Source organism: Exophiala spinifera, assembly GCF_000836115.1.
Source record: "Exophiala spinifera strain CBS 89968 unplaced genomic scaffold supercont1.2, whole genome shotgun sequence".
In the NCBI taxonomy this organism is placed as follows: domain Eukaryota; kingdom Fungi; phylum Ascomycota; class Eurotiomycetes; order Chaetothyriales; family Herpotrichiellaceae; genus Exophiala; species Exophiala spinifera.
In genome coordinates, this window is record NW_015622514.1 from 3,199,340 (window position 1) to 3,225,107 (window position 25,768).

At 52.0% G+C, this 25,768-nt stretch overlaps 11 protein-coding genes and 1 non-coding gene across 12 annotated transcripts; 6 read left to right on the forward strand and 6 right to left on the reverse strand.

Moving 5' to 3' along the window:
• Positions 1 to 736: 736 nt before the first annotated feature.
• PV08_03465 (uncharacterized protein) lies at positions 737 to 2,417 on the forward strand (the record flags this gene model as incomplete). The annotated part of the gene is made up of 2 exons (XM_016377818.1): positions 737 to 1,063; positions 1,125 to 2,417. 2 exons carry the CDS (start codon positions 737 to 739, stop codon positions 2,415 to 2,417), a joined length of 1,620 nt encoding a protein of 539 aa, XP_016239388.1.
• A 376-nt stretch (positions 2,418 to 2,793) lies between these two features.
• PV08_03466 (uncharacterized protein) lies at positions 2,794 to 4,015 on the reverse strand (the record flags this gene model as incomplete). Its single annotated transcript, XM_016377819.1, has 2 exons — positions 2,794 to 2,925; positions 2,981 to 4,015. The coding sequence occupies 2 exons, from the start codon at positions 4,013 to 4,015 to the stop codon at positions 2,794 to 2,796; spliced, it is 1,167 nt and encodes a 388-aa protein (XP_016239389.1).
• Positions 4,016 to 4,427: 412 nt separating this feature from the next.
• Positions 4,428 to 5,618, reverse strand: PV08_03467 (uncharacterized protein; the record flags this gene model as incomplete). The annotated part of the gene is made up of 1 exon (XM_016377820.1): positions 4,428 to 5,618. The coding sequence occupies one exon, from the start codon at positions 5,616 to 5,618 to the stop codon at positions 4,428 to 4,430; it is 1,191 nt and encodes a 396-aa protein (XP_016239390.1).
• An 882-nt stretch (positions 5,619 to 6,500) lies between these two features.
• On the reverse strand, positions 6,501 to 7,511 carry PV08_03468 (uncharacterized protein; the record flags this gene model as incomplete). Its single annotated transcript, XM_016377821.1, has 2 exons — positions 6,501 to 6,950; positions 7,017 to 7,511. 2 exons carry the CDS (start codon positions 7,509 to 7,511, stop codon positions 6,501 to 6,503), a joined length of 945 nt encoding a protein of 314 aa, XP_016239391.1.
• Positions 7,512 to 10,575: 3,064 nt separating this feature from the next.
• On the forward strand, positions 10,576 to 11,022 carry PV08_03469 (uncharacterized protein; the record flags this gene model as incomplete). The annotated part of the gene is made up of 3 exons (XM_016377822.1): positions 10,576 to 10,588; positions 10,645 to 10,936; positions 10,995 to 11,022. 3 exons carry the CDS (start codon positions 10,576 to 10,578, stop codon positions 11,020 to 11,022), a joined length of 333 nt encoding a protein of 110 aa, XP_016239392.1.
• A 534-nt stretch (positions 11,023 to 11,556) lies between these two features.
• Positions 11,557 to 11,898, forward strand: PV08_03470 (uncharacterized protein; the record flags this gene model as incomplete). The annotated part of the gene is made up of 2 exons (XM_016377823.1): positions 11,557 to 11,697; positions 11,761 to 11,898. 2 exons carry the CDS (start codon positions 11,557 to 11,559, stop codon positions 11,896 to 11,898), a joined length of 279 nt encoding a protein of 92 aa, XP_016239393.1.
• A 1,921-nt stretch (positions 11,899 to 13,819) lies between these two features.
• Positions 13,820 to 13,902, reverse strand: PV08_03471. Its single transcript has one exon. It is a non-coding gene; the product is annotated as a tRNA-Arg (tRNA).
• A 1,093-nt stretch (positions 13,903 to 14,995) lies between these two features.
• On the reverse strand, positions 14,996 to 15,295 carry PV08_03472 (uncharacterized protein; the record flags this gene model as incomplete). Its single annotated transcript, XM_016377824.1, has 1 exon — positions 14,996 to 15,295. One exon carries the CDS (start codon positions 15,293 to 15,295, stop codon positions 14,996 to 14,998), a length of 300 nt encoding a protein of 99 aa, XP_016239394.1.
• Positions 15,296 to 16,157: 862 nt separating this feature from the next.
• On the forward strand, positions 16,158 to 18,215 carry PV08_03473 (uncharacterized protein; the record flags this gene model as incomplete). Its single annotated transcript, XM_016377825.1, has 1 exon — positions 16,158 to 18,215. The coding sequence occupies one exon, from the start codon at positions 16,158 to 16,160 to the stop codon at positions 18,213 to 18,215; it is 2,058 nt and encodes a 685-aa protein (XP_016239395.1).
• Positions 18,216 to 18,914: 699 nt separating this feature from the next.
• Positions 18,915 to 19,730, reverse strand: PV08_03474 (uncharacterized protein; the record flags this gene model as incomplete). The annotated part of the gene is made up of 1 exon (XM_016377826.1): positions 18,915 to 19,730. One exon carries the CDS (start codon positions 19,728 to 19,730, stop codon positions 18,915 to 18,917), a length of 816 nt encoding a protein of 271 aa, XP_016239396.1.
• A 1,685-nt stretch (positions 19,731 to 21,415) lies between these two features.
• On the forward strand, positions 21,416 to 22,512 carry PV08_03475 (uncharacterized protein; the record flags this gene model as incomplete). The annotated part of the gene is made up of 3 exons (XM_016377827.1): positions 21,416 to 21,597; positions 21,650 to 22,089; positions 22,136 to 22,512. The coding sequence occupies 3 exons, from the start codon at positions 21,416 to 21,418 to the stop codon at positions 22,510 to 22,512; spliced, it is 999 nt and encodes a 332-aa protein (XP_016239397.1).
• A 1,260-nt stretch (positions 22,513 to 23,772) lies between these two features.
• Positions 23,773 to 25,427, forward strand: PV08_03476 (uncharacterized protein; the record flags this gene model as incomplete). Its single annotated transcript, XM_016377828.1, has 2 exons — positions 23,773 to 24,004; positions 24,058 to 25,427. 2 exons carry the CDS (start codon positions 23,773 to 23,775, stop codon positions 25,425 to 25,427), a joined length of 1,602 nt encoding a protein of 533 aa, XP_016239398.1.
• Positions 25,428 to 25,768: the final 341 nt, after the last annotated feature.

The following is a 25,768-nucleotide window of genomic DNA, read 5'->3' on the forward strand; positions in this document are numbered from 1 at the left end:
TCAGAAAGAATTCTACCTCATTTCACATCTGAACTGAGGAGAATGATACTGGAGCTCGATCGAGTGGCTATGCAGAACTTGCTTCATGATGCTCCCAATTCGAACTCTTTTGAATCCAGTTCAGTCCACAAAATACGAGACTACAAAGTCGAACTTAACAATCATCACTTACAAATATGCTGCATTCGAGATCGTTCACCACCACCACTTCCCTTGCGTATGCGGTATACGCCACCTAACAAAATGCTCGAGCTCCTCGCGATGCGATGACCTTGGATCCTTAGTCTCCCCTGCGTCTGTTATCCTATCGTAGGGATGCCATGCCCCTTGCCCGAAAGGCTTAGGGATGAAAGTGCCTTCCGGTGGCGCCTAAAGGGTCAAGCTGCACCTTGCCAGGATGTTTCGATAGCGGAGACCCAACATACACGGGAAGGCTCGGTTTACCCGCGGTCTAATAACAAAGAATGTACTCTTAAGTATGCACAGTAACGAATCCGCCAAGGATTCAGGCCCAAGCTGTCTGAAAAGGTGGCCGAGCTGTCCGCTCCGGTAACGGGCCGGTTGCATACCGATTGACCAATTCACAGTTTCGATGTCAGGATTTCCAGACATCATCAAGTTCGCTTAAAAGCTCAGATCGGCCCGAAGCCTGGGAAATCTGCCAGGGTATAAGATGTATCCTTCGACGCAGAACAAGCGGTTTTGCGACTCAATATACGTGTCAAGATTTGCAATCATGAGCCAGTCGGAGCATCCAGATTCCGAGCACACGATAGAGCCGACAGAGATGTCTTCGCAATATAGCGGCGAGCCTGTCAAGAATGCAGAAGACGTCCGCGCTGAGTCATCATCACCAGAGAAGTCGAAAACCGAACAACCCCCCAGCGAGGCTCCATACACTGTCCTAGACGAATGGAAGAAGATTTCCGTCATCATCACCGCATCATTTCTGGGCTTGGTGTCTCCCATCTCAGCCAGCACGTACTTTCCCTCTATCAACCAAATCTCCAGCGATCTCCACAAGTCGATACCTCTGATCAACCTGACTGTCACAATGTACATGGTGAGTTGGCATCGCGGCATTGCCGAAAACGGCCCGAAGTCACATCTAATGCCGTCTTCAGATATTTCAGGGGATCGCTCCGTCCTTTGTCGGGTCCATCTCCGACGCCAAGGGCCGGAGACCGGTCTACGTGTGCTGCCTGACCATCTACCTCGCCGCAAACATAGGTTTGGCCCTGCAGACGAACTACGCCGCGTTGATGGCCCTGCGATGCCTGCAAAGCTCGGGAAGCAGCGGCACCATCGCGCTCGCCAGCGCTCTCGTGGCCGACATCACCACGCGAGCTGAGCGAGGAAAATACATCGGATATGCCACAATGGGCGTGACCCTTGGACCGGCGATCGGACCACTGGTGGGGGGTGCCATCGCCGAGTCGCTTAACTGGCACTGGGTGTTTTGGATCCTGTCCATGCTTGCCGGGGCGTTGATCTTGGTGGTCCTTTTGTTTCTGCCAGAGACGTGCCGAAGTGTAGTCGGAAATGGCAGCGTGCCTCCCCCCAAATGGAATCGCCCACTCCTGCGGTCGAAGGGCCCTTCGATACCTGCAATGCCTTCGACTTTGACACCTAGGCGCCGGCGGCCAAGTCCTCTCCAGTCTCTTGAGCTGATTTGCCACAAAGAAGCCGCCATCATCCTCATCTATGGCGGGCTCATGTACGCTGGGTATTTTCTGGTCCTCAGCACGCTGACGTCCCAGCTTTCAGAGCGCTACAGCATGAACGCCCTCAAGATCGGGCTCTGCTACCTCCCCATTGGCATGGGCAGCCTAACTTCGCGCTGGACGTTGGGAATATTGCTGGACCGAAATTTCAAGCGTACAGCCGCAAGAGAAGAGATATCGATCGTGGCCAACAGGCAACAGGATGTCGACAACTTTCCGATCGAGAAGGCCCGTCTTCAAGTATCGCTTCCATGTATCGGCCTAGCTTGCCTGACCATCCTGGCATACGGCTGGGTTATGGAATACAAGACCCCCTTGGCTGGTCCACTCGTCGTGCTATTCTTCCTCGGCCATTTCATCACCGGCAGTTTTAGTTCTTTCAACACACTGATTGTCGACTTATATTTTCAAACCCCTGCGACGGCGACCGCATCCGGCAATCTCGTCCGGTGCCTTCTCGGCGCGGCGGCTACGGCCATTGCGTCGCCTCTGATCAATGCCGTAGGCATAGGATGGGCGGGTACTATCGTTGCTGCGGTATGGATTGTCTTGTCACCGTTTTTGTGGCTGGTGTATGCGAAGGGATGGGATTGGCGAAAGAAGAAGATCCAAAAGAAGCGTGAGCGAGAGGAACGGGCGAGGGCTCGGCTTCAGCCCAGTACGTCCAAGCAGTGTTATCACCGCATGCCTTGACCGTCGTGCTTTCGTGGCTCTCGACCTTGTACGGGGCGGAATTCAGCTTTCGTTGGGCTGCTTCACTATTTCACGTCATGTCGGATCAACTGCCTGTGGAGATCTCATTTCGTGCCTTCAACCCGAGGCAGCACTGCCTCGGTACTTAATACACCAGATGCGACATGGGTGGCAATACCGACTGGACAAGCATACGAGAGGTCTTCAACCTCCCATTTCGGAGTATCCTTATTAGCCTAATTATTGGCTCCAAAGATCAATCTACCTCCAAAGCACAAAATGCTCACGATGTGTAGTCCTACGAAATTCTGAAGAGAACATGCTCTCACGTCTGACCAACCTCCATACAGCACGTTTGTCCGTTTAGAAACTTGGCTTAGTGAGCCTGTATCGACTGTGGTTGCGTCGGTAAGGATGACGAGGAAGAAGTAGCAGCAGCCTCCTTTGCCGCAAACTTGGCTGCTTCCTCTGCCTGGTCTTCGCGGATCTTCTTGAGTAAATCAGGATACTGTTCCGCCGGGTCAGCCAGCTCCACTCTTTGCAGGTTGGTCACGCAAACTTACCCATCTCTCGCCGACATCAGGATGACTTTTGACCCTGTTCATCAGCGTGGCCTCGCCTAGCTTGCTCCACATGCCCTTGATGAATGTGAACTCGATGTCGTCCAGGCGCTGACCACCTCGCCTCGCTAGAATGTCGGCGCGCAACTTCTTCACCGACTCGGGCACATCCATGCTCTCGAACGTCGCGTCGTAACTCACACCCTGGAAGAAAGGGATGCTATATCGAGCGCCGGATCCTCGGGGCGGGCTCTGCACTCTGTGCGTTGTGGACTGACACACGCCTTGCGTCAACGCCTCCATGCCCTGACCGATGGCAACTACAAACGTCCCGTCCATCGGCGGACAATCCACCCATTCGCCCTCCGCGTTCTGTACCTGCAAGCCGCGGTGGTGGCTCGCCTGTAGGAGATAGCTGCTCAGCATACTGTCCTTGTGCGGTCCGACGCCCTGAGCTTCGCCCTCGACCCCCAGCTCCTCGAGGTCCGGATACTTGACGATCTTGAGTTTATGCTGCTGCGCTTCGTCGAAGAACTGGGCAAATGCGTCGGCGGGCAGACCGATCGCTTCGGCGATCAGACTCGTGAATTCCATGCTCATCTCGCCCATGCGGGCCATGTACTCTTCGTACACCTCGCGGAATCGCGGGAGAGCTTTTGGGTCCGGCCACTGGTTCGGGGCTAAAAGGTTACGGTACAACGGGTCATTTGGGCCAGGTGCCTCATGCGGCGTGGACAAGTCGATCTGTTCGCGCCAATCGGTCTTGAAGCGAGTGATCTCCATCCCGAGTTTGCTGTAGCCGAGAAACGACGGGGCGTTCTTCATTTCGATCGCGAGTTTCTTCTCCTCGGGGAGCTCGAAGAATGATTTCCCCAGTGATATCACCTCGTCGATCAACGCGGGCGGAACACCAGTGTTCTTGATATATAAAAACCCGACTTCCAGCAGCGCATGGCGGAGATCAGCTAGAAGTTGCGGCTTGGTGGCGGGGTCGCGCGCAAGAGACAAATCTAGGATGGGGATACTTGAGAACGACATTGTAGGCCAGACACGTGGAATGCCGTCAAACCAGAGCTGGATATGGAAGAGTAGGTGCGAGTTGTGAGATACAAAGAGAGTGTACAATGTTCGATTGACAAGATGTGGTTGATGATCCTTGCCGAGGATCACGCAATAGCCCCAAAGCGGAGCAGTGGAGACGGACTTGACCCACGAAAGATTCTCGACGAGATACGAGGGCCTTCATAATACCCTCTTCAGCCAGTGGCGTGATATAACTACTAGCTTAGTATTCGAGAGGTCTTCTTCCCGAAACACACGTGTATGGGCGGGCGATTGTTGAAACTGGTCCAATGATGCATTCTCGAAAATCATAATCTCATATCCAGATCACCTCTCACGGGCACACTCTCTCTCCATGTGCAGAGAGACGACGTCCTGAGGACTGGGTTCACGAGTCCAGGAAGATCAGCTCGCCGTCGTTGTTGCTGATACGTTCATCCAGCCTGATATAATCCCTATTCCAACCGCCACCGCCCGTGCCCAATTCAGCTTCCAGGACCCGTCCATTGTCAACCAGTCTCACGTTCCTCGAACTGGCTGCAAAGTTACCACCCCTGGCCCAGACGAAGTGTCCATGTTGGTTCGAAAGGCAATTATTCAACGAGATCGAAGACAACTTGTGCTGGCCGTGGACATCGGCGCACGACGCGATCAAGTCGTAGTCCCTGTCCAGCGTGATACTGTTCGCCGAGGCGGAAAAGTTGCCGCGCATGTGGCCTTGGGGTTCTCTCTGTTTCGGCTGCTGCTGCTGCTGTTGTTGTTGATGCTGTTGGTATTGATGCATTCCGTACGCGCCTGCACCCACGCCCGCAACTGCAGCCGGTGCGGCCCAGCCGTGGCTCTTCTTCTTTTTCTTCTCGTCGTCCGAAGACGAACTCGACGATGACGACGAGGAAGATGAAGAGTCGCGACGGAGACCTGCAGGGCGATCCTTTTTCTTCTTTTTGTCCTTCTTGTGCTTCTTGTAGGCATCCTCGGCCACTGAACCGGTGATCGCACCACCTATAGCCCCCAAGAAGCCGTGGTTGACCTTATGTCCGCCGTAGGCACCCAGCGCGCCGCCGGCTAAAGCACCCATCAAGCCGCGATCCTGGGAGTTTGGATCGTTGTGGTCAATGGGAGCACCGGGGCCCGGTTGTGGTGGGTACGGGCCTGTATGCGTCGGCGGAGGGCCAGGAGGAGCATCGTAGCCTTCGTACTGTGGTTGCTGGGGTGGCGGGTACGGCGAATGAGACCTCTCGGGACCTGCTTGACCATAGCCGTATCCTCCTTGAGATTGGGACTGATAATAGTCCTGATCCGGTGCAGGCGACGAGTACTGGTCCGCATATTGATTGTATGGTCGCTGATAACCTGGCTGAGGAGAATGACCATACGGGGGCTGTGGGTAGTCTTGATTCGCGGGACGACCGTAATCGTAGGGCTTGTTATGATCGTAACCCTGATCGTAAGACTGATTGTCATATCCTGGAGGCGGGCCGGACTGGTGCTGCCATGATTGCTGCTGGTGGGCTTGATCTCCGTACCCGCCGTAGCCATACTCGCCAGGTCGGTCGTTGTAGTACCCTTGATTAGACATGGCGCCGAGGTCAGTCAGTCTGCTTCCACCAGTTTGCCAGGCGTGACTTGACAGGAGCAAGTGATGAAAGACGAAAGCGTCGTTCGAGGACCTCTTATGAATGAAAACTGAGGCTCGTGAGAGGGTGGAGCTGAAGCTGAAGATTAGGCATCGTTGTTTTTCAGGCCCCGTCACGCTTGGAGTTGGAATTGTGGCTGTGAAACGGCCTGTCACCGCCACTGCGCCACAACATGGGCCGTGGTGTGAACCACATATTGAAATGAATGGCCAGAAACAACAACACAAGCCACACATCGATACAGCCGGCATGATAGTTGAGATTTCGGTGGACCTCGTTGGCTGGCTCATCTACATAGCCGGTCAGGGCAGAAGCTTTAGCTGACATCGGTCGGTCCGTTGCGTGCAAGGCTTTCTACAAGTCCTACGAACATCAAGACAACCGTGTCACTCTAGCCAAAAAAAGAATGGACTTTCAGGAAGGTTCCTGTCATCAGCGGTGCCGGTTCACTCGCAGTCTCTTGCCCTCAAATTTGACCACCGCTATTCCGGATGATGATTCCACCCAAACTGCGTCGCTCTCAGTACCGAAACGACGTGCCACTAAATCGAGGGCTGTAGCATCCGTTTGTCTAGAGAACATGTTGATCGGGGAAAAAATTAAGGCGTTGGTTTTCGGTTAGCATAATCACTAAAGATTGGGAGTTCGAATCTTCCCGCGGTAATGGTCTCGAGCAGAGTCGGAATCGCAGGCGAGATGCTTCAAGCTCGACCAGTCCATGTCAGCTTGGTGATAAAGTCTCGATCTTCACGATTCCATTGACAGTCCTCAACCGTGCCCCATGGCGTCTGCTCTTGCTCTCGTCAACAGAACAAGCGAGTGCCTCATTCCTGTTTCTTGTCAACATTCTTGTTGAATCGCCGACCCAACGCTTTGAGCATCAGCCCGAACCAATATACGTTGAGTCCACTAAGTAAGGTGTTACTGATGATATAAGTGAGCAGGAGTCCGGACGGGAAGTTGTCGTAGCAAAAGTCTTGGACCGGTACGGCGATTTGGCTCCCTTCTGCTCTGACCGTCATGAAAGCATCCAAGCACTTTCCAGTTCCGACATCACCCCATGCCCGCCATGTATCCGCCATCAGGTTGATTGTTTGGTAAGTGCCCCATACCAATCGGCAGCCAAAAAACGTAATGATGAGACAAATGCCATTCCAGAGTTGGTAGCGCCCACCGGCCTTCCCAAGTTTGTCTAGGAACCAATGGATGTTGAGGAATGGCGTCGATAATTCATAAAGGACAAAGTTGACGCCGTAGAAATTCGCAAACGGCCGCTGGCACCATCGTCAGTAACAGCGTTGTCTTCCCACCCAGCGGCGGGACAACCGGAGCCTACTCACAAAGCCAAGGCTGGTAATCATTAAAGCAGACAGCGCATGAATGAGGGATGTCGGCCCCAATATCTGGAAATGTTGGACGCTCACCACGACATCCCACAGGAAATAGCCCGCGGCAAACGCTTGAGCGTCACCACTGCCCCTGGAGTATGCCCACAGTCTGGCATCGTAGTCAGTGTTCTGTCGGGACGTGTCCTGGGTAATAACCCTGAGGGCCTGGTAGCAAATGAAGGTTGCCTGGATGAAGGACGTGACTCGCACATTCCAGTTGGTCTTCGTCCTTCTAGGCAATTTGCCGTATGTCTGCGGGAGGAAGACGAGTGAGAATGCTGGAGCGACGATCAAGAATAAGACTTCGTATGTCAGGAAAGCAATGAGGACTTGATGCACATGAAGCGGTAAGCTTGCGAGATGGTATTGCAGACAGAACCGTGTAAAGGATCCATGTAGAGTCATCGGATCTAGAGGCACTGAGCCGCCTCCATCGGTAGAAAGCATGATGCTGGTATTCACGCAGGCAGAACATTTATTGCTTCCCAAGTAGTCGAGGAGAATATCCTCGCGTCAATACCTCAGCTGTCGTACGAAGCGGAGCAACAGACCATGTTTCGATGATGTCAATGACTGAGACGCTATCCGTGATTGACACGGACAAAGGGGTTCGGGCTGCTTCAGCTAAACCTAATCGCGGAAAGCCGTGGACGTGATGAAACAGGTCAAAGCCATGAGCAGAACATTTGTGTAACTTCGTATCCGTACGGAGTACTCCGTGCTCCGAGATGAATCTCCGTCGCATCAGGGCGAAGAGCGAGCGGACAAAAGGTCTGCTTGCAGCCTTTGCAGCTTGGAGTCAACGCGAAGATCTTAGCCGAATGAGTTTGCAAGCTTTCGTGTCTTAAGGCACGCTTGTTGAGTCGTCGATCTGGCCTATTGTTTCCTGCAGGCTCTCCCGTGTTGCTCGACCCGCCGCATGGCATACCCAAGCCCCTTAGTGTCCAGGACGCTTGATGCGAAGGTCGGCATCAATGCTTCATCAGTCTTGGTCAGGTTCTCCGGTGAGTCGAGGGGAAAGGGTAAAAGGAACACGTCGTTACGCTTGTTTGGCAATGGATCACGCAGTTGGACATGCGGTCCATTTTATCCAACACGAGAGTCATGAACTCTAACGCGATCTAGGGCACATCCGAAAACGTGATCCCGATGTCACCACCAGGTACACCTACGAAATACCATCATTAGCGCATTGATCAAGTGCTCGGTTTTGTTCTTGAGACTGGCAGAGGTGGCTACGCGAACAAGTCCACCTGAGGAGCGGAGCCCCTTCGTTGTCCACGTATCCGTCCAGGCCTAGAATCGCCACCATCGCTGTGTTCGAAATCGTTTCCCCGATGATGTGGCCTAGCGCTCTGGGCTTCGTGGTGAGGTGTATCAGACTCGACGTTGTTCGTCCCTATGTCCGTGTACAGCAGCATCGTACCTCGCTTGGTTGTGCAGCCGTACGTCGATCGGCATGCTCGGCTATGGACTCCGGTCGAACATCCTGTATGCGGTCAAAGTGGGAGTCATGACCCTACACTCGACGCACGTTGTGGTGATGCGTTTGCTTACAGCCGTCTTGACATGTGCGTGCATCAGGTTCCTGGCCTGCTTTCAGCTAATCCTACTTCCGGGAGGCCGTTTAGCAGGTGAAACTGGTCGAGCCATGACCAGGACATTGAATTAATTGTGTAACTTTGTCCGGTGTACTTCGAATTCAATAGGGCTATTTCCACAAAATGTTACCTGAGGTAAGAGTCATTCCTTGTTGGCAATCACTACGACGAGGTCGAGAGAGGGGGCTTCACAGGCGTAAAGCGGAGGCAGCGAACCTGGTGACGACGACGAAGCCGAGATTCAATACGTAGTGGAGGGAATACAGGGCCATTGCACGAGGAAAGGCGCCATAGGATATCACATCAAATGGGTTGTTGGCAGTCATTAACTTAGGTGTCTCAGCCATGCGTTTGCATTGTTCCAACTTCTATCTATTGTGGTTCACATTGTCACCAAAGCCATTAACTTTCTCAGTCACAATCTCCCAGATGTCTCAGCTGAGAAACTATAAAGCAACCCTCATTTCCACTTGGAGAGACCATTTCTTCAGACATACCACCACCTGCAGAAGGTGATCATGAAGATGTATGTATATATATACATATCTCAACTCATCCTTCGAGAGACAAAGAGACAGGAAGTATGTCTTGGCTTTCGTTCTTTGCTCTGGTTGTATGATCTTCACAGATCCACTTACAGTATCTACCACCGGCTGGCCTCGTACCTGGATAGGTCTATCACTATGGGAGTGCCTCTAGGCAGTATCTCGAAGCACCAAGAAAAGAAGATTCGAGCCATTCGACTTCCCGATCTTTGTTACGAGGACTCCAACTACGCCTAGCCCCTCACAGAGACTACAAGACCGATTATAACACTCCTCTCAACTTCATCCTACGTACTGTGAAACACAAGAGACCAAGAGCTGCTTTCGACGACCCAACTGCATTAGCAGAGAAGGATATCTGGAGAAAGAGACACCGCAAGGCAATCGATTATCTGAAAGAGCCAGCCCTGGTTGCAAAGCCCCTCCCCTTCCTCCAGAGACCAAGAATGATCGCCAAGTGCTCTTTGGGATGCCCGATTCCTCCACTCGACTTCTCTAGCTCCTGTACGTGGACTATTAGTGGACTATTAGTGGACGGCAGAAGGGAGTCAGGTCTGGTTTCAGAATCCGCAGTCACAGTGTCTCCAATCACTAGCCGCGGAGAGAGCTTGAGTTTGACCTCTTCATGCTTCTCATCAACCGTGGCAAGGATAAGAACAACATGATTGAGATTCAATTCTCAAAAGCCCACCGTCCCGGGCGCGCCTAGTGATTCCGATCCACGGGAGCAACCACTGGGCGGTGGCCGCCTACGACCCGGCTCGACACGTTGTGCAGTACTGGGACTCCCACTACGACGCTCGGACGTGCGAGAACAGATCCTCCTCGAAGGATAACCACAAGACGCCGCACACAAGATCATCTTTCAAGACTACGGGAATGCGTGAGTTAATCATCACATCACGAATTAAATTCCTTCTTAATAGCCTTTTAGTCAGTCCGCGCAAGAGACGACGCACGGCAAGGGAGGAAACCTAGCACACTGTCAGAGAGAATGAATAGCGCACTGCGGTTCCTGGAGGAGTTGCTCCACCTGAATCGACAGCATGTCGTGGTTCCAGAGTTTTGAGATCGTCCTCCGACGCGCGGGACCCTGACCAGCCAGATCCAGACGAACACGGCCGACAGCGGGATCTTCGCTATCGAAAACGCCCGCCTATTTATTGAGGCTACCGGCAACATCGACACCGCCCCGATCACGACCGCGTTGCGCTCGCGACTTCTGGACGAGCTGTTTGCCTATCATTGTCGGTTCCAGGAGATTCCCACCCAGGCAGACGTCCAACGAATGGGGCATGGCCACTGAATAAAGGTGAGGTGATGGCTGCCTTACGGTATGATCTCTTTTCTTCCCTCATCGCGAAAATGTCTCAAAACGGTATGTCCAAGGTAATGTTTCCAAGGTGGATCGGATGCTGATACTTTCAATAATAGTAGATATCACCATGGCCAACGGCCTACCCAAAGGTACTTCCCTGCACCACTCACATGAATGTGCTAGAGCCATTGCTAACACTGGTGGAGGCATCGAACTCCCAACGTTTCCGGTGGAGATATGGGTCGACCGCCCGAAGGGCGAATCTCTAGACGACAAGGACGACGAGGACGACGAGGACGACGAGGACGACGAGGACGACGAGGACGACGAGGACGACGAGGACGACCAGCTTCTGCTGATCCTCCGCTATAGGCGGGAGGCCTTGCTCGCGCTAGTCAACTCCGTGTGGTAAGCAATGCCGAGCATGCTGTCTTGAGAATCTTGTTGCTGATAGTTTGTCGTGTAGGGTTGACCAGCTCGGGCAGGTCGTGTAGCCCAGGAGGGGGAGGGGGGGATCTTTTGATATTCGAAATCCTTATCCTTGAACCATTCTGTATGATTCACGGACGGCTTTTCACTGATACGTCCCTTGACAGATCTCGCCACACCCCCGAACCAGAGGCAAACGCGCCCGTTCGTCTTCCCCTGGCTCGCGCGCTCCCGCCGCCGGGGCCTCAGTCGTTGCCGTTGTTATACCTTCCAAGAGGAAGGCACTTGCGGCTTTGCCCGCAAACACAGCTGGGGTGATCCCCCAAACAGCCAAAAGAGACAAGCTCAAAAAATAGAAAAAGAACAAAGAAAAACAAAAAAAGAAACTCATTTTGAGTGCTGTTCTTTTTGGCTTTTTGGGAGCTCGTACGCCTAGCTCCCTTGTGCTGCTCCCACGTTCAGATTTAAGCTCGGAAGTACGTTCATTCTACGGCAAGCAAGCAACAACTCGTATGCGTGACCTCGAGTTACACAGAGCGCCCTTTTATCACACCGATCGTGTTTCCTCCGCTGTACAGATTGCCATTTATACGGAGGAGATGAGAACAGTGTTGCAGGTTCTACAAGAGGTGGAAGACACCCGCGACTGGCTGCCTAACAACTTGGTATCTGGCAGAGAACTGTACTTGGAGGACATCCCGGAAGGCAAACCCGGCCACTGTCTCGCTGTCCTCGGCACAGTAAGTATTTGCGCCTAACCAGCTTTCGTAACGACCTGATGATGACTGATATCACTGTTTTAGTCTCTCACCGACATCAGAAATAGTGCCAATCAAGTTCTGAAGGACCGCCGAAAACTGCTGGCAGATTTCAGCATCACATGCCCAGCAAACGCCACAATCCAAGAGCAAGTTGAGTCGCTGCCATCAGAGCCCATTTAAGTGCAGCCATTGGCCAACTGAAATGTGGTTTCCGATCCTTCGCCCAGCAAGGCCATGAATCCCATGCTAACCTATCACGAATAGTCTTCCAAACTCATCCGGTCAAGTGGGCGGCCCCCAAGGGGGAGAATCTCGAGAAGCCTTCCGTGGTGCACACCAGGAGGGAGGGCCCCGTTGCTCCACGGGGCAAGCCGCTGGAGAAGGCGGCGGGGAGTGTGTGGTGAGTTCACCATCGGCATTCCATGCTCAGGAACTGAATGAGGTTTTACAGGGTGAACGAGTTCCCCCAGTTGAGGAGAGAAACGGGCGAGGAGGGGAGTGTGGGAGATCAGAACAGGTATTGCCTTCCCTTCTCTCATCCTCACCACTCTGATCATTATTGGACTTACTAACACCTCTTCGATAGATCACGCCACACCCCTGAATCCGAGACAAACGCCGCCTTTTACTCCCCCTCGGGCTCTCGCAGTCGCTGCCTCTGTCTTTGTTGCCGTCTTGGTTGCCGTCTTGGTTGCCGTCTTTGTGTCTTCGAAGAAGATTGTTGCGGCTCTGTCCGCAAACACAACTGGGGCGACTCCCGCCGCTCACCACCGCCTCTGTCGTTATTGCTGTCGTTGTGCCTTCGAAGAGGAAGGCTCTTGCGGCTCTGTCCGCAAACATGGCTGGGAAGCCAAAAAGGAAAATCTAAAAAACAAACCAGAAAAAGAACAAAAAAATGAAGAAGAAATAAACTCACTAAGAGTGCTGTTCCTTTTGGCTTTTTGAGAGCTTGGACGACTGTTTCAGCTTCGCTGTTGGCCTCGGTTCGACACTTTTGGCTTTTGGGGAGCTTATACAACTTCATCGCGCTCTCGTTGTGTCGAGGGTTAGTCATGTGACAAATATCAGCATCTACCCGAAAGGTGAACCCGCTGCCAGAGGCTGCCTCAGGCATGAGAGCACATTCTTCGATGCCAAATTAGTGCGTCAGATAGACAGCATTCACACGCCACCTATTGTGATAGGTCAAGATGTGTGCACCTCTCCTTGAGAGGGGGGTCCTATGTTGTGGCGGCCACAGAGCCAAGCGGGTATGCAAGACTAGGGTAGGAAGGACTGGAGATTGTTCTTTTTCTTCTTCATGCATGTACACAAACAATAGTGCATAGAAATGTACTGACTTCTCATGTTGCGCACATAACGGTACAGACAGCCAACACCACTCAAGTTCTCAGTGTTCTCTACAGGTTCCAAGTTCAGCGCGGATAACATTGCACAGCACACCGAGTTCTAGACGCGTGCTGGGTGTATTCCTGAGGAACCCTACGTCCTCCGCCCTTCCCTGTCGACAGCATGCCCTGAGAGATATCTATCCCACGGGGTTGGCGAGGCAAAACAAGTGTTGTAAGGCAACAAGAGGGCGCCCTGCAAGTGAATCTCTACCTCCTATCTCATGCCACCTGATTGACGACAGCCCTGTGCACCTGGCACTTCTCTGTCTACTCCTGTTATACTATCTCGCGGAAATATCCAAAGCTGACAATCGTGATTCGCCTGTTGAGTTGCCCAGCTCGTCATTCGATGTGCCCACGATGTCCAAACAAAGACGCGAAAGGGGGGAGATCATTCGGTAATGGGTACTTCAGATAAACCTTAGGCCTAAATGCAGGCTCAGGCGTTCGAAATGCCCTTTACCGCAGCCAGCCAGTGAGTCGAGGGGAAAAGGGAAAAAAAATGGGTCAACTGGCTAGGGTTAGGGTTACGCGTAAAAGGCTGGCATCTCGGCGAGGAGCGGTGCCTATGACATGAAACTTGGTGCCCCTTGTGCGTGAGAGCTCAGACAAGCTAGAGTGACCAAGAAAACCCAAATAAAGCCGAGCGTTCCGGCCCCAAAAGATATAAACCCAAAAAACCGCGAAAAAAAATTTAAAAAAAAATCTAACGACCGCGGGAAGATTCGAACTCCCAATCTTTGGTGATTACGCTAACCGAAAACCAACGCCTTAACCATTAGGCCACGCGGCCGCGTCTTGGCACACTAAGTTGTGTGGTTAAATGTCTTGTTGGGCGATTTCGACGCCCAATTTGGAGAAGAAATTGCCAATTAGACCTTATATACTATTTTTACATAGAACCAAGTGGAGAAACTTCATCAGCGGGGCTGTATGTCCCCACTATGACGTCATGCATTCCTGGGTAACTGCCGTAAGTACAGTTCCGGAGGTACCTCCTTAAGAAACACTTGCGAGGCTGAGTACATATAAATGATATATGTTTCCACTCAGCGGCGTCTTAGCTCTTAATGAGCCTAGGTGCTGCTTTGACACGAGCATGAAACGTCAACCCAAACTACATGGTTGTCATCGCTAGAAGGTAGGGAGTCGTCAAGTGGTACCGTGACACATCATAAATTTGTCAGAGTAGTTAACCTTACTAACAATGGATTCAAAAACTGTCAGACGTTTCAAGGGCAGGCATATTGTTTGACTAGCATGACACCATGCCCCCGTTTCATATTGATCGAACAAGTATCGGAAAGTAGTCGGAGTACCAGTCGACATGGAGTCGGCCTCACGGATCACGTTCATTTCTCGGTGCGGAGTACTATCGCACGGCGACTCAAGACTACGTAAACCAATATCAGGAGCTCCTGAGGTCTAACCTCGTAGTGCTTGTGGGATTCATGGTAGGCTTGTAATCCTCCGAGCTGCGTAGTACTCTGAATGCCTACACATATACAATGGCACAAAATTGTGCCGAAACAGGCGACGTAGCAGATGGAGCAACTGGTACTCTGTACAGAAATCCTACGGTCCTCGGTCGGCATGCTTGACGAGCAGCATCCGGGCCTTCGGCTGTGGGAGGGAGGAGTCCCATGATTGATGACCGTGGTGATCTCTCCAAATGATAATGGAACATTGATATCAAAGGCCGTTGGTACGTATATGTATGAAGGTTTTTAGAGTGCAAACGCGGACTTCCCAGACATCCGGCAATCCCAACTTTGCAAAGATGGCCTCTACCTAGGCTTCAGTCTAGGGCGATCTTCAAAAGGATGCATATCATGCTGTGAACCTCACTCATTCGATCCAGATGCGCTGACTTCGAATATCGCTAATCACAACTTGGAATCTCTCTCCTTCCGATCTGTGAGATGGCCCATCTGGTCATCCTCGATGGGGTCGTTGTCGGTTATTTCGGCCTTGAGGCTAACTGGGTCGCCGAGCATTGATCGATTGCCCTTTTTCGCTTCTTGAAGATCTTGCTGGGCGACGTCCTTGAGACTTTTACCGCCGTATTTGTTCCGTCGATCCCATTCAGACGGTTCCGTGACGGACTTTTCCGCCTTGAGAGAGACGGGATCTCCGAGGATCGTTGGGTTGGATCCGGCAGACTGTCTGAGCGTCTTGCCGGCCATTGGGGGTTATAAGGCTTGTGTTGTATGATTCTTGTAACAAGATGCGTAGTGTCCCGAGTTGTATTTACTCGTTCATGAAATTGAATCGCTTGATACCTCCAGCATTGATAGAAGACGATTGAAATGCCTACCTAAACCTGGATAAACCCCTATTGGGGGACGATAGCATCGATGCCAAGATCTGGGCGTAATGTGGTCGTTGTGACGTCTTCCATTCTCCTTGTCAACTTGCTTTTGAGTCTTGTATGACTCGTCTATCAGGCATGCGTGATCTTTGACACGCGCCATGCCGAGGTCCCCAGGTCACTCGGATATTTGTAGAGCTTGACATGTCAGTTTCAAGGTGCTTTCGATGGCTCCCTGACATGTGTGGTCATCATCGTGATACAAGGAGTATGGTAGGAGTTTGAGAGGGTGCTTTGCGAGGGACAAGGGATAGTGGTTGTTCCAAGCCGTGCATAGTGGAAGTTACTTCCCTATGCAATGTTAGGGTTTCTCCGCCGTAGACTCTCGTAATGCTCTCCCATAATTGCGCCCTCACATCTCAACGCAGCTTGCCGCGAAATGTCCCCGCCGAACATGGTGGATTTATCGCCGCTTTTGAAGGCCTTGTTCCCCTCGATGCCAAGTCCCTCCCGTCGTCCCTTACGGGTGTGCTCCAGTACTGTAAGAGGCCTAGCGGAGCTTGGCAAACTATCGCAGCTTGCGGGCCGTCCCTACCGTAGTTACTCTTGACTGCCCGTTGCACTCAGGACTACGGTGCAGCGCCTTATGAAGGCGAGTCGACAAGCAAGCTACTGTACAGTAACGCCACAGATCTAATGCATCAGTCAGTCATTGACATGATCAAGCACGCGCGCTGATGTCACTCTACGCCGACAGCCCATTGGTGAGCACACGAGATGATATCCGTCTTTTCAAGATTCGACAGTCCTCTGGCGAGAGACTTGACTGTACTGTCCAGAACTTTGGCCTCGATGTCGCTCCTAGCTATCGAGCGCTGTCGTACGCCTGTGGTTCGAAAGACACGCCGCATGTTGTTCACATTAACACCAGACCACTGCACGTACGCAGGAACCTCTTCAAGTTCTTACTGAAGCTCAGATGCGTCCATGCTGACGAATGGCTTTGGTGTGACGCCATCTGTATCAATCTGGATGATAAGCAGGAGCGCAATCACCAGGTTCGACTTATGAATGAGATCTATCGGCGAGCATTCTCTGTTGAGGCCTGGGTAGGAGTCGAATCTCATAACAGCAACGCGACTCTGCAGTCTGTACGTTCGCTGGCTGGCCTTGCAGCACAAAATGAAGCTGTACGGGGTGGTCTGGCAGACACTTTGAAACCCACAGTCTGGAAAGGTCTGGCCGACCTCTCACGACGCACCTATTGGACACGAATATGGATCGTCCAAGAGCTCACCGTTGCTGTTGACGCTGTGGTACACTGCGGAGCCGACAGCGTTCCGCTATCAATGCTAGCTGCTGCTTGCAAATTTCCCCCAGATCAACTGACAATATGGGCTTCGAAACTCTGGCAGCTGCCAGCTTCAACCAATCGCCGGACGGCCGAAGCGCGGCGGTTGGCAGGGCGACAGCTTCATCATAGTACCATGTACAGCCTTTTCCGTGCTCAGCGACGCTGGCCAGGCCACATTGACTCTTTTGCAGTCCTTTCCACACGGTATATTGATTCACAGTGCGAAGACGATCGAGACAGGGTTTTTGCCCTGCTTGGGATTGCAAAGGAGGTTGTGCTGAACTACGGTTTCACAGCAGACTATGAGAAAGACATGGAAGAGACCTTCTTCGCGCTGGTGGCTTGGGGCGGCTCCGGTCCTGTGGCCGTTCACTCGCGTCTTCGCTTCACAGAGCTAGCTGCGAGTATCATGGGCCTTCAGTGGTCAAATTTTCAGTTGGAGTCATTGGGGCTAACAAGTGAGAGGACTACTTCCACACAAGGAGAAAGCACACTGAGAATGACTGTATCGTGTCGATCATTTGGAACTGCCGAATTCGACGCACGAGGTAAAGCCAAGCTGCAACCAGAGCTGTTTCAATCAGAACCTATCACTGTCTGTCTACCCCATGTAAGGGCTGGAGTAGTGCCAAACTCGGTGATCCTTGACGTCTTTGGCTTTCCTACCTCAAATGTCATCCTTGCTTGTCAGAAGACCAGAGAGCTATCATGGACAGTCGTCGCAAGGGTCTACTCAAGCGACCTGACAGAGGAACACGCCCAACGCTCTTGGCATTACGGCGGTGTTGAGGTGAAGCCAAGTATCTTTACGGGCTTGCGCATACTTCGTGAACCTGGCCCTCGCTACTCTGTCCAGCTTGAGACCAGAGCACAGTTTATGAACATCCTTCTTGACAAGGTCCCTCCGGATAAGAGACGCCCCGAGGGACCGGGACCTAGACGGACAAGTAGGAGAGGTGGCCTAGGCGGAGGCGGGACGTTGGTCAAGCTACAGACTGTTGACGATCATGGCTTGTCGGAGGCTCTGTCAGACATGGAAATAAGGGGAAGTCTTCAGCTGCCGAGAGCTGAGAGTGAAGAAGAGGAAGAAGAAGACCTAAATGATGAGGATGAGAACCAATATACGGCTCACAAAGCTGACTTCGAGAGGCTTAAGCGCCCGTCAGACACGTTGGCGAGGGCCCGAATTACGAAGCCGCCAATTGACGAACCCGTAAAAAATGGTCGAACAACCGAGCACAGGAATTTTTCAGTGGGCCAGTTCTTGGATCCTTTCTGCGAACGCTTAATAGGCTCGAGCGAACCAAAAGCAATGTTAAAATCAGATGGCTCTGAGATTCCTGCGCTACCCGGAGCTCGTGGACCGTGGCTGAAAGAAGAACCGAGACTGTCTTTGAGTCTGCCGCCTCATGATTTCCCCGGATCAGTCAGCTTTGGTTAGTGTCAGGGCGGGAGACGAAGGACATGAAAACAGTGTACGCCTACTTTAGAGCGAGGGAGAACGGCGAGGAGACGATGGGAGAGATGGAGAGGGCATGTCGTTCCATTTCTATGGACCACGTCCGCAGCCGGACCACACATACGGATTCAAGTTGTCCGACCTTGCTGAGGTACAGTGAAGGAAAGCCAATATCGAGCCCTCCCCCCCCCCCCAACACAAGTCATACAACACTGTACGTGAAGATATCTATTTCCCCTTCCTGACCAGCGAAGCCAAATTGTTGGAAACCACAGTCTTTCAGATAGTCAGGAATGCAATACGTACCCTGGAAGCAGGCGGCATCTTGTTGTCATTCAACAGCCCTGAAGCACGTTGAACATGAGCAAGAGACATGTACATAGCTTGAGCAGCATCGTGACTCTGCAAACCTTTCCACACCTTGTTCCTGTCTTCGCCGCAGTGGCGTGGACTCTGCTCTCGCACATTTCTGCAATAAGCTCACAGGTACTCGTCCGACCTTGCTGGCGTGTCAAGTTCAAGTACCTCTGCCGGCCGCTCGTATCGCATACCTTCAGATACTGCAACTCTGCAGTGGCATCAAGACTCCAGCGACAGCGAGTGATCGGCTCGTTTTGCCCTCCTCACTGTGTTGTACATTGCAAGGGCAGCACCTGGTCTTGAATTCAGTTTGGCATCCCGTCACCATTGCAAGGGCAGCGTCTGCTGTTGAATTCGAGCTGGCATCCTGTCATCATTGCAGGGGAGACCGTAGCTGCGCAATTGAGCCTTGAATGGGTCATAGAACCACATCCACAACTGGATCCAGCTCTGGCGACTTCGAGGACGATTTGGAGACCATAACCCTGAGCAGTCTTCTTCAACTCCATTGAACATTTTTTCCAGGTCGCGAACAGGAGGATGATTGATATCGAAGGGCGCATCCGACATAGGATCGATAAAGAAGTGTCCATCCTCTGCCCGGTCCCTGTTGTCAGAGTCTCGACCTCCAAAAGACCGCCATATCTCGACTTCAATTTGGACGCCCGTACCGCCGCAGTCCAGTTCCACCCGGACTCGCAGGTCGGTGGCACAGTGACCACAGCTCAACAGATCCAGACCTCTCGCCCGGTCGCCAGAACAGCCTACCCGGAATCGGAACGCATATAACATGACCGCAGGGAGTGTGTCTGGAGTATGAACACAGCCGATTCTGGCGGTGAATTTATAGATTGCTGGTAAAAGTCTATTAGAGACAATTTGACTTATGTCGACTCGTGAAGTTAGGGGGCTCGATGGTTGAGTTAGGAGTGATACGGATAGCTTATGAACATTGTGAAGTAAAAGCTTCCCTCTGACGACGCGAGCGTCAATCGTCTTGGTAATGCACACGCCCTCGTTACACACGCCCTTGGGAAAGAGGGCACCGACATCCAACTCGCAGGTATGATTTAGTTGTTCGAGCTGCGGACCGTATCGCGAGCCTTGGGCAAATCCTCTCAGGAACGCGTCGACCATGTTACGATGGATCAGACCGAGTCCATGGGTCAAACACCAAGGTGCGCCCAGCCTCAACAACCTGTGGTCTTGGCTCTTATAGAAGTTAGGACAGAGATACCGCGATGATTTCTCCCAACGGTACAGCATATTACAGCTGTAGCATACCATCATCTCGGGGAAGTCCTCCGAAGGAAGCGTGCTTTTTCTGTACTGTTGTCTCGCCATTTCAGATCAAAGTGGTTGGAGAGGGCTTCGTGGTGCCATTTTGAGTTCAGGCTCATACAGGCGACAGAGCTCGTTGGCAAAAAGGAGACGATACCCAGCAGAACCTCGACTGGCAGTCTCTCCAAGGTCGAGGTTGCTCTGGCTTGGACTTGCACCGAGGGCGGACACTGGCACGCGATGGTTTGGACCTGCACCGAGGGCGGACTCTGGCTTTGCGACATTCGCAGTCGTGATGAGATCAGATTTTTGAGTGAGAGAAGGGCATTCATGGTGTTGTCCGGAGGGTTGTACGTGGTAGAAGGTCGGGTGGGATGTTGACTCTACACCCGCGGGCAGGCCCCTGAATATGCTAGGGTAAAATACAAATATGCGTAGGCCGTAAAAAAATCCCTTGCGGAGCTGGATTGGTCGCGGTATATGTACTTGGTCCCTCGCTTAGGGTTGAACTCTGCGATCGGTTTCACCTTGGTAGGCCTCGAACAAGTTTTCTAGGAGGGGCGCGAGGAGGGTTATGAGGACGCAAAAGGTTGGACAAGGTGGGGGTGGACAGAGTGATCCTGATGAACCGGAAGTCTATATAGTCTAGTTACCTGTAGTTTTTCGCCTTGTACCAGGTGGAGAAAGCGCCATTTATCGTTGAAAAGTTGGTTTGTTCAGTCTCAAGTCTTAGGTTGTCGCTTACGAGTCGCACCTTGTTGAGAGACTAGTTGACAGTGTGTTTTGGCAATATTTATATGTAGGTAGATACAACAGGCAGTGATAACAACGTTGAGGAAGCTTCCGCAAGGAAGAACAATGTTTCGACTGCCAAGATACACAAAGTTATGTGATAGGAACTGGAGAGAGCGCAATCAGCTTCGCAGGTTTCTTGACTAGAAATGCACTCGATACTTGGTTTGCTGACACTCCGCGAGGATAAGTAGAAAGTCAAAAGAACATGTACCTGGCGACAATTTTTGGGGCTAGAGGCCATGGGCCAATGACTGGTCCGAAGGGGCCCCCATACATGACCAAAATGGGCAGGACGTCCCATCAATATTAACTGTACAATCGAGAGGAGATCAGCGCTACCAACTAGGCCGTATCAGGTCGCCTAGAGTCGAGATTCTGCGTAGCCGAGCCACCAACATCTTACTTCGCTGAGGTTGACCGCGGCCATCGCCAGGTACAGACGGAACCCCTCCCGCTCTCGTTGCGGGGATTGACGCTCCGAGGGCGAATCTAGCGAAAACAATACTAATCTTGAGATGAGAGAGGTCAGCATTTCTGAGCTGATCAGGGAAGACCGAGATAAGGTGCCTCCGTTCATGTGCTTTGAGTAGCTTGTGAGCTGATCAAGGTGACAAGTTTCCTCTCTCTTTGACCACGTCCAGAACAAAATTCTTGTGTGGTGCAAACAATCACACACAACTTGCCCTTGATTGTCTTTCGTCCAGCTCCACACTGGAACGAATAGCCCTGCTTACCTTGCTGCAGCAATGGGAAGTGCGTCAACACCAACGACAACGCGTGTCGCCGCAGCTCAATATGAGCCAGAATGGCTGGACCTACAGGCATCAGTGAAGAAGACGTGTGCGATCATCGACGAAGCAGGCAAGATGGGTGTCAAGATTCTGGGATTTTCAGAGCTTTTCATCCCGGGATATCCTGCTTGGGTCTGGTAAACTCTTCCCGGAGCCTGTAAGGATTAACATTGTTCTCATTGATGGCAGGGATCGACCAGTAGATCCGGTCCTGTCAACCAAGTATATTCAGAACTCGCTCGCCGTAGACTCGAGCGAGATGCGCATGATACAAGCGTGCGCAAAGAAGAACAACGTCGTGGTTGCGCTGGGCTTCTCGGAGAACGACCACAACTCGGTATACATTGCTCAAGCGATCATTGATTGCGACGGGAAACTCCTGATGACCCGCCGCAAGTTCAAACCGACGCACATGGAAAGAACGATCTTCGGCGACGCCTCTGGAAACAGCCTGATGAATGTCGTCTCCACGCAAGCTGGCAAACGCGTCGGGTCGCTTGCCTGCTGGGAACATACTCAGCCATTGCTCAAGTATCATACTGCCACCCAGAGAGAGGACATCCACTGTGCAGGTTGGCCGCCGCTGTCGCCTCATGGAGGACCAGAGTTGTGGTCCTTGTCCCAAGAAGGTGTGAAGAAGCTGTAAGGTGTGGTCGAATGAGCTGACTCTCCCAGGTTGTCTGAATCTATCGCGAACATATGCCATTGAGACGCAGACTTTTGTTCTCCATGCGACCACAGTTCTTGGGCAGAAGGGTATCGATGCAATGGGAACTAGATCGGCCATGCTCATGAACAGCCCGGACGGTGGATACTCGGCTGTCATCGGACCTGATGGTCGCATGTTGTCGGAGCCTCTCGAGCCGACTACTGAAGGGCTGGTAGTTGTGGACGTTGATCCCAGTATGTCCATCATGGCACGCAGCTTCCTGGATATTTGCGGTCACTACAGTCGACCTGACTTGTTATGGCTCGGTTGTGATACGAGGGAACGAAAGCACAAGGTTGAAACTCAGACTCTGCAGTCAGAAGAGAAGGTCGTGGAGCAATGAAAATGCATAGTGTGATTACTGCCACCACCGCAGACATGTACGTATGCATCGTCAAGCGTCGGCTTGCCTAGTAGTACCCGCGATCCATATTCACTTTGTCCGAAGCCTACCAGAACATCAGACCAATTGTTCCTATCACGGCAATACCCATGCCTGCCCACCCAGATATCCACACCTGTCTTCTTGTGTACATGGCGCCGGTGTCCCACACGAGATGTTTCAGCCCATGAACCAGGTGAAAAACGAAGGGGAAGCCGAAGAATCCTTTAATGGAGAGTCGAGTGCCGTACGATAATCCGCCGAACCATTCGACGAGATTCGCCGTATCAAGGTGCCAACCCATGAGTGGTGCGGCCAGATATGCTGCGCCAAATATGTATGGTGGTACAGCGATGATGACGGAAGCGTTTCGCATCATCGCTCCTGAAACCCAATGGATTTGTGGTTGGTATACAGACAGATGAGGTGAGATTGGTCGCAATCGACGTTGGGCCGCGACTATGTTTTCATGCTGCGATGCACTTAGTGATTGTAGCTTCGACTGGGGTCGCGAAGGTGTCATTGATGATCTGTACTCGATGAGAATGCGTCGTTCGGCCACTCAACGTCTACCACTGACCGGGACTGTATATTTGACCGTAGTCCGGCTGGTAGGAAATGTCCTTCTATCTTTTTCCGGGGACGGAAGTGCAGTAGAGGTCTTCGAAGCACTGAAATATTGTTATCATGGGCTGAAGGTGCTCGCTGGGAGGTATGGTTTTACCTGCTGTTTGACCAACAGATTTCATGGTTTTTGACGATGCGAGTGCCCACACTTCAGACCTCTGAAAAAGCACTTACTACCAATGTTCTCTACCCCTTGAGACTGAACATACTCGTACGGATGGAACAAGAAGCAGTCGGAAGTATCTTTGTACTTGTATCCATCCGTGGCTGCGAGGAGGTATACTAATTCAGCCAATCGGACTCCCTCATTTGCGGGAATAGCCGCGCTATACCTCTTTTGGGTGGCCAAGAAACTCAACTCTTCGTTGTTTGAAGTTCCGACGATTCGCTTCATCTTCCGACATTTCTTCACCTACACCCAGACCTCCATTCCTCCAAACTACCGTATCCGGTGCCCTGTTCCGAGGTTCCGAGATACATGGCGAATTCTCGGTATGAGAGAACGGTGCAGGCAAGCATGTGAGACATGTAGAGCGCGTAAGTCACGTTGTCTTCCCGGCAAACGCGCTGAAGTATGCAAAAGGTAAACCCTCGATGACACTTCTGCGCAATGCCATGCTGAACAGCTCAGATGTGAAGACGCTCAGATCAGTTGTGTACCACATGACCCTCTCAAAAGAAAAACGCCCAAGAGAAGGCAAGTTTCCTGAGGAACTCGCCGTGGTGACTTCTGACTTGATGCCAGGAAGAAATGTCCGCCAGCAGGAGCCGCTGTCAGTAACGGACAGTGCACATCAGCTAGCAATGATCCCGAAAATGACTCCGGGTGCACTTGCAATGTACCTCATGGGTGTTTGAAGAAGCCTCAGTGTGCATCAGACCTCTCCTTCGGCCAAAATCTGCTCACGACGCTTGAGCAAGACCCTTCTAGTGACAGGTGGCCGCGATTCCGAGCGTTAGGCGTCTTAGAATGCCAGGCTTACCTTCAACACTACGACGAATTGATAGCAGCCGTGCCCTTTGCGATCCGTAGGCCGAAGCTATCGCTCGCGGCTTTTATGACGAGGTCGCCGCTACTTCTGCTATCCATCATCTTGACTGCGAGCAGTTCGTGTCAGATTCTTGAATCAGAAAGCGAGAGCCTTTTCCGCCATATCCTGGCCGACCGCGTGGTTGTTCGAGGACAAAGGAGCCTAGAGCTTTTGCAAGGCCTCCTCACATATCTCATCTACCACCATCATCGCCATAACCATGACACTCAGCAATACTTTCAATTTCTCCAGCTGGCATTAGCCATGGCGGCTGATTTGGGTCTGTACAAGAGATTCAGCCATCCTAAACCATCTGTCTGGGCCTCAGAGAGTGACCTCAACGTATTGCGAGCGTTTTTGTTATGCTACTACCTCAGTTGCGGCGTCGGAATTCTTGGATACGACAGGCCGGACGGCATGCGATGCATTCAAAGCCTAAGGCATGCTGCCCAGTCTCTGGCTCAAAGATCGACCGACGGTTTCGACCGAGAGGCACCAGCTCTAGTCGAGTTGTTGTACATTCTAGCACAACATCGTGACTACCTGAATTGTCCTACAAGTAATCTTCCGCAATCCTGGAATCTCGCAGCGGCAATGGAAGTTTGGAGCGCTTCTTACCCAACCGCATCAACTCTGACGGCTATCAAATCCATGCAACATTTTGTCTATGTTTATGGCATGCTCAAATGTGCTCGTCAGGATACTTTGTCGAAACAGGACCGGGAAACCAGTTTGGAAACTCTTGCACTGGTATTGTCCCACGTCCTTGAAAGAGGGGCGATCTATCTGGTGCTTTTTGGCGTGGCTGAATGGGGTCATATCTTGACGACCCTTTTTCTACTTCCCCGTGTCGAAGGTTCTGCCGCAGATCACCCCGCTGGGACAAATGGGGTTCCTCTCACATTGCACTACGTAAGTCGATTTCGCCAGAATCTGCAGGAGGCAAGGACGCTCGCAACAAGAGACATTGTCTTGGGCACTCCTACTTTCTTTGGCTGGTTGGACAGGATTTTATGTGCTGTCGAAAGGCAGGCCGCTTTGCACCCGACTTCAATTCGTACTCGACAAGACCAAGACAGGGGCGATGAGTCGGCTTATGAACTTGTCAATGCGTTTATTGACCAAGAACCCAACCAGGGAGCAGTATTACCTAGAGGTGAAGACAAAGATCAAGAAGACTTCTGGAGCGATTTCATGTCTGAATGGTTGGACTGGTGATATCAACATTTGTAACTCTCCACTTGCGGGGTACTGCGTTGGGCGGATCTTATGGCATGATTCCTCGTCAGGAGCGTAACGCAGACAATACCTTTTGCATCTGTTATTCATGCAACAAATCGGTGTTATTCCATCGAGGTCCCGGCTAAGGTAATGTTCGTCCCTGTCACTCTTGTACACTGGTTTCGGCAGCACAGAAACTCACCTGAGAATGTTGTCAAGGGAGGTCTCAAGTACGTGAATTCTCGCCTGGCGTTTCCCTTTCCGCAATGGCACGGATGATTGACAAGGCCTGATCCACATTAAACTTATCGCAGTTGTGGCAGCCACTGCGAGACATC